This window comes from Protopterus annectens, chromosome 2.part1 (genome assembly GCF_019279795.1).
Source record: "Protopterus annectens isolate FY-2018-M chromosome 2.part1, PAN1.0, whole genome shotgun sequence".
Lineage (NCBI taxonomy): Eukaryota > Metazoa > Chordata > Ceratodontiformes > Protopteridae > Protopterus > Protopterus annectens.
Genome location: NC_056729.1, coordinates 1,083,401,777 through 1,083,407,776, shown reverse-complemented (window position 1 = coordinate 1,083,407,776; position 6,000 = coordinate 1,083,401,777). Strand labels below are relative to the sequence as shown.

The following is a 6,000-nucleotide window of genomic DNA, read 5'->3' as shown; positions in this document are numbered from 1 at the left end:
TACTTAATGAGAGGTCAGCCAGGTGTGTTCAGACCATAATCTTGTTGTATATGTTTTCCCGTGTCAGTGTCTCTTAACATGTAATTGTGAAGCATATTAACTGATCTCACTCAAGTGTTACTAATCATGTTGAATTAAGAAGGAATTGCTGTCAAAATGTACAACTATGTAACTTACTCGTGTCAAAAAATTTTCAATAAGTGATGATGGATTTAAATACTTTATATGTATTTAAGAAATGTTTTTTTTATGTTGACTGTTTTAAAATGACTATTACTATAGTCTTATAAACTAAAATTTATGATGCGCTTACATTATTTTATAGGAACTTCAAACTACTCGAGAGTCAGCATTTGTCCCTATTCTGCTTTCTAACCTATCAGCTGCAACATCGAGTATAACAACTGAGATACAGAAACAAAACATAGAAACTGTAGTCTCAATTTTACAGATTGCTTCAAATTTAATGGAATCAGTTAATAACTCATCCATGACGGTAAGAAGTAAAAACTATTTCCTTAACTTACTGTGCTATAGAATTATAATAGTATCTACTAATTCTTCTGAAGTTCCATGGAAGTCTTGTAAAAGATGATTTAATCTGTGGAGTCAGTAACATTTTATACAGTAATTATCCTTCGTCTGCTGCAGAAGAGGAGTGCACATCTATAAAACACATTCAATCATAAATGTAATTAAGATATTTATATATTATATTAAAAAGGAATACTTTCATTAAAAAAAAAAAAAAAAAATATATATATATATATATATATATATATATATATATATATATATACATGAGGAGTACAAATGAAGATCTGAAGAGGGTTAGTCATAACCTGAAAGCACTTACCTACTATTGTTTTTTATTAAATTAATTTTAATTTTGATTCTGGCTGTGGTGACTTCATTTGCACTCCCCACGTTCTTCTTTGTGTTATGGAATGAGTCTTTGGTGGGCATCCTCACTCTGATGGTGGCTATATTTATATATATATATATATATATATATATATATATATATATATATATATATATATATATATATATATAGATAAATAGATATATATATGGATAGCTAGATTTTCCACTTGTTTTACATCTAAAGGTTGATGGAGAAGTGATACTTACAACACGTGTGTGTGTGTGTGTGTGTGTGTGTGTGTGTGTGTGTGTGTGTGTGTGTGTGTGTGTGTGTGTGTGTATATATATATATATATATACATATATATATATATATATATATATATATATATATATGTATATATATATGTATCTGTCACTAAAGTTCATAGGTTCATAGGTTGGTACTAGGCTATCGGCCCTATGGCCTATACAAGCCTAGCCATAACAATTCCCTGGCTATTTCTTCCCACACTATTTACTTCCCACGACCCCTGTCTAGCAGGGTGACTGACGTGATCCCAGGGGTGAATTTCCTTTCTCCCATCCAATCATCAAGGTTACTTTTGAAGAAGGCCAAAGAGCCACTCTGCTTGACATGTATGGGCAATCTATTCCAGAGTCTGGGGAGTCTCTGGGTCAGGAAGCTATCCCTCCAGCATGTTTTGTTTATTGTGATGACAAGGTTTAGATCCCTGGAGTGTGTGGCTCTGAGTGATTGGGATTTTTCTAAGTGTAGCATGTCCAACAGCTCTGGGTTTGACATGGCCTTGTATGTTAAGCAGGGATCACCTCAGAGTAGATGATATGCGACAGAGTATAGCTGGAGTTTTTTAAGGCGGTCAGCATAGGGCATCTGCTTTAGGCCTGTGATTCTTTTAGTGAGGTATTTCTGTGGCCTTTCCAGTTGTTGCAGATGTCGTGAGAGGTACATACCAAATGGGGCGTTGTATTCTATAATGGGTCTAATGAGAGATGAGTACAGTGGGACAATGACCTCCTTTTTTCTGGATGAAAAGCCCTTAGTGATGAGGTGTGCCACATAGAAGGATTTCCTGACTGTTGTGGTGATGTGGTTATTGAAGGTGAGACCACTGTCCACCTGTGTCCCTAAGTCCCTTATCACACTTTCGGTGTTTAGTGCACTGCCACCTATGTGGTAATTCACGGGTACATGTTTTTTCCCAAAGGGGATAACTATACATTTACTGGCATTGAGCTTGAGCCCATGGCTATGGCACCAAGATTCTCTTTCTGTAAGGCCCTTTTGTAGAGTATCCACATCATTTGGGGATTCAATAATGGCTCCCAGTTTGCAGTCATCTGCGAACTTTGTTAGCCAGAGTCCCTTAGTGTTGGCCTGTACTTCAGAGAAGTAGATGCCAAACAAGAGAGGTCCCAGGACTGAACCCTGAGGTACTGCAGTTGTCACTTGTCTGGAGCTGGATTTGGAGTCAAGTACTTTTACAGTGTGGATTCTGTCAGTAAGCCATTTGGCAACCCATCGAGTGATGTAGGGATTAATGCCCAGCTTAGTAAGTTTATCTATGATTCCAGAGTGGGGGATGGTGTCAAAGGCCTTAGCAAGGTCCAGATAGGCTGTGTGAGCTGCCTTACCCTCGTCCATGGCTCAGGAGACTGATTCTAAGAAGTCAGTCAGTTCAGGAGACAAGATCGGCCCTTCACAAACCCAAAACTGGGTGGGGTCTAGTGTTTGAAGGTTACCAATGTCTTTGCTTATAAGTTCCATGATAATACATTCCATTGCCTTGCAGATCAGGCTCGTCAGACTGATGGGGTGATAGTTCCCAGTATCCAAGGTGGATCCCCCCTTGTGGAGTGGGATAACTGTAGTTGTGCGCCACTCAGTGGGCATGAAGCCTGATGTGAGGGTATGATTAAACATGACACTTAGGTGAGGTGCCAGTTCATTTTATAGTTCATGTAGTACACATCCTGGGATGTCATCTGGTCCCATGGATGCTGCATTCTTAGCTCTGGAAAGTGCATTTTTTTTACCTATATGGCCGTTATTACCGGAATTTGGCAATTTTCCGGTATTGAGATGGGCCATTTAGGGGGTGAGAGGGGGGTGAAGTTGGCACTGAATCGATCTGCCAGGATATTGGCAATATCCTTGGGATCAGTATATTTAATGCCATTCTGTTGTAGCTCAGAACAGATCTGAGCACTGCCATTTAGATTCTTGACATAGTTATAGAATGTCTTGTGGTTGTCTTTGGAATCTTTGGCAATTTTATTTTCATAACTAGCTTTGGAGGATTTTATGAGGGATCTCAGCTTCTTACTGAGGCTGATAAGGGAGGTTTTTGCATCCAGGGAGTTTCCTCTTTTCTGCAACAGTTTCTTCCTTTTGTTGTAAAGTTTATTTATGGCAGGGGACCACCAGATTGGCTTTCTTTTTTAGAGGAGAGCATCTTGTTTCTATTTGGGATGGCACGATTCATGCATGAGTGGATGTGCTCGTACAGGGCCTTAGTGTAGGACTCAGCAGTGGAACTTTCAGTTCCTTCCTGCATGGGTGTCATGAAGTTTGTAACTTCTGACTTGAGTAGCATGAAGTTGGCTTTGAAGAAGTTTTTTTACAGAGGTTTCCTTACTGGAGGTGGGGGGTGGGGGTGGGATGTGGATGTTAAGGGTGATTAGCTTATGGTCTGACCTGACCAACGAGGGAGTGACCATAGGTGTGGAGCATCGATTTCCCATGTTGGTAATGACCAGGTCTAGGATATTGGAGCCCCTGGTGGGACAATGGATTAGTTATTCCAGGGCATTGGAATTTATGAATTCCAAGAAGCACTTGGCAAAGGTGTTGGTACATGAGTAGTTTTCCCAGTTAATGGCAGGGTAGTTGAAATCACCCAGTATTAGGGTGTTTGGTTGTATATTAATATTTTCCAGTATGTTTAGAAAGGGGTAGTGAGAATCTTGGGGCATGGTGGGGAATCTGTTGCAAGCTACAATTTGGATTGCAGTCTTACCTAGTGTTAATTGCACCTGGAGAATTTCAGACACAATGTGTTGGGCAACTAACCTGGTGGTGTGAATATCCTTGGTAAATATGGACACTCCTCCACCTTTAGTGTTTTGATCCTGCTTTGGTGGCCGAAAAGTGTGGTAAGAGTTGTAGCCTGCTATTGCAGGGGTGCTCTCTGGAGCCTTGAACCAGGTCTCAGTTACTGCACAGATATCGATGTTCTCCATTTTTAGGAGTGCCTTGAGAGAGTGCATTTTGAAGTTTAGACTTCTAGCATTGAGTAGCATTACCTTCAGATTTTGCATGCCTGTACCTGTTACAGTGGTGGTTTTGTCCTTTGAACTTTGCCTAAAAACGGCACTATAGGGGTGGCAAGAGCCTTAGCCAGTAACCTGAATGCCAGGGGCGACAGGTGTAGACCATCTCTGGCAAAGCATCGTGGTCTGTCGATCATGTCGTCCCAGGCAGACAGATACTGAATTTGTCTGCCTGGGATGTGTTTATGCATATATATATATATATATATATATATATATATATATATATATATATATATATTTATATATATAGCCAGTCTGCTTGAAATGGACATTTTGAGACAAAGTAGCAATTGTCTTTTGTTTACTGACAACCACAGTATTTTTAATCAGACTGATGCAATGTGCGAGAGATGTAATTACACTATGTCTTTGAAGACAAAGTTTTTGCATACAGATACTGATATCTCCAAACAGGTTCCCAGTAACACACACTACATCTTCTGTAGATCAGGCACATAAAATCACATATGCAGAGGATGTTAAGTGCAATCTACCAGAAACTCAAAGGCCTCCTAATAGCTGCCCTCAGCAACCTACCAAACACTCTACAAACGCAACACTCCCCAGGACACATACAGACACATCTCACAATGTCTTAACCTCTAAACCCTTAAGGCAATATGCCTCACAACCCAGTTTATTGGTCATTAGAGACTGTATTGTGAAACACAGTGATGCCACCCCCACCCCCCAACCAGGCTAAGCAAGGAGACAGTCATGGTCAGTTGCCTGTTATGGGCAAGGGTCCACCAGATCACACATGCATTCAGGACATTAAACCACAAGTGCTAGTATGAAACTGTCATTGTCCATGTAGGTGTTAATGACCCGAAACATACCTCCCTGGACTTTATAAAGACAGACATGATAAAGATTTTCAATTGTGTACTAGGCAGGCATGAAACTAGCCTTGAGCAGCATTCTGTCTTCTCCAGAGATGATACCACAATATAAAGAGAAGATGATTGACTTTAACAATTGGCTTAGGCACTGGTTTCATGCTAAGGGGATCCAATATTTGTCAGCTTGGAGGAAAAGATCGACAGACCTCGCTGCTTTGACAGGGATGACCTGCACCTGTCCCCACTAGGTTTTTGAATATTGGCCAAAATAGTATCCACCCCTATAGTGTTTTTTTAGGCAATGCCAATCTGATAAATCTTCCGACATAGTAAATTCTATGCAAGATAAAGTAAAGGTGCTACTGTTCAGTGCTAGGAGTCTCAACAAGACGCTCTACACCCTGGAAGCTCTACTCACCCTGAAGAGTGCTGACATCTGTGCTGGTACTGAGACATGGTTTACTACCATGGAAGGCACTCCAGGTGTAAACCATCTACTGCACTAGAAGGGACAAGAGGTAAAGGTGAATCAGTCTACATAAATAGTAAGCACACCTCAAGATTGGTCAAACTATATGCAATGCTGGAGCTACTTAATATACAGCTAACCCCCAGAAACATTCAATGCCACATCCTTGGTAGCTTTAGGTCTCTGTCTATGACCCAGGATAACCATACCACACACTTGAATGTCCTATAGTCACTCACAATTCAGCCTAATACCATATTCATTGGTGATTTCAACTATCCCACTATAAATAGGGATACATACACAAACACTAACATGCAGGGTCAAAGATTCCTGGATTTTGTCAACGCAAACACCCTGGTAAAGTTAATCTCCATTCCTACTAGGGACACAAATATTCTGGAAAAAAAATACAAAATCAAACACTAAAACGAACACAATAAAAATTAATCACTTTCATAGTTT

At 40.1% G+C, this 6,000-nt stretch overlaps 1 protein-coding gene across 1 annotated transcript in view; it reads left to right on the top strand.

Annotated features, from left to right (window-relative positions):
• The first annotated feature begins 329 nt into the window (after positions 1–329).
• The window catches only part of LOC122794330 (adhesion G protein-coupled receptor F5-like), a 419,444-nt gene continuing 413,773 nt past the window's right edge, over positions 330–6,000 (top strand). The window contains exon 1 of the mRNA XM_044062635.1: positions 330–496. Within this exon, the coding sequence (XP_043918570.1) occupies positions 467–496 (30 nt within the window). The 5' untranslated portion in view covers positions 330–466. The remainder of the gene's footprint in view (positions 497–6,000) is intronic.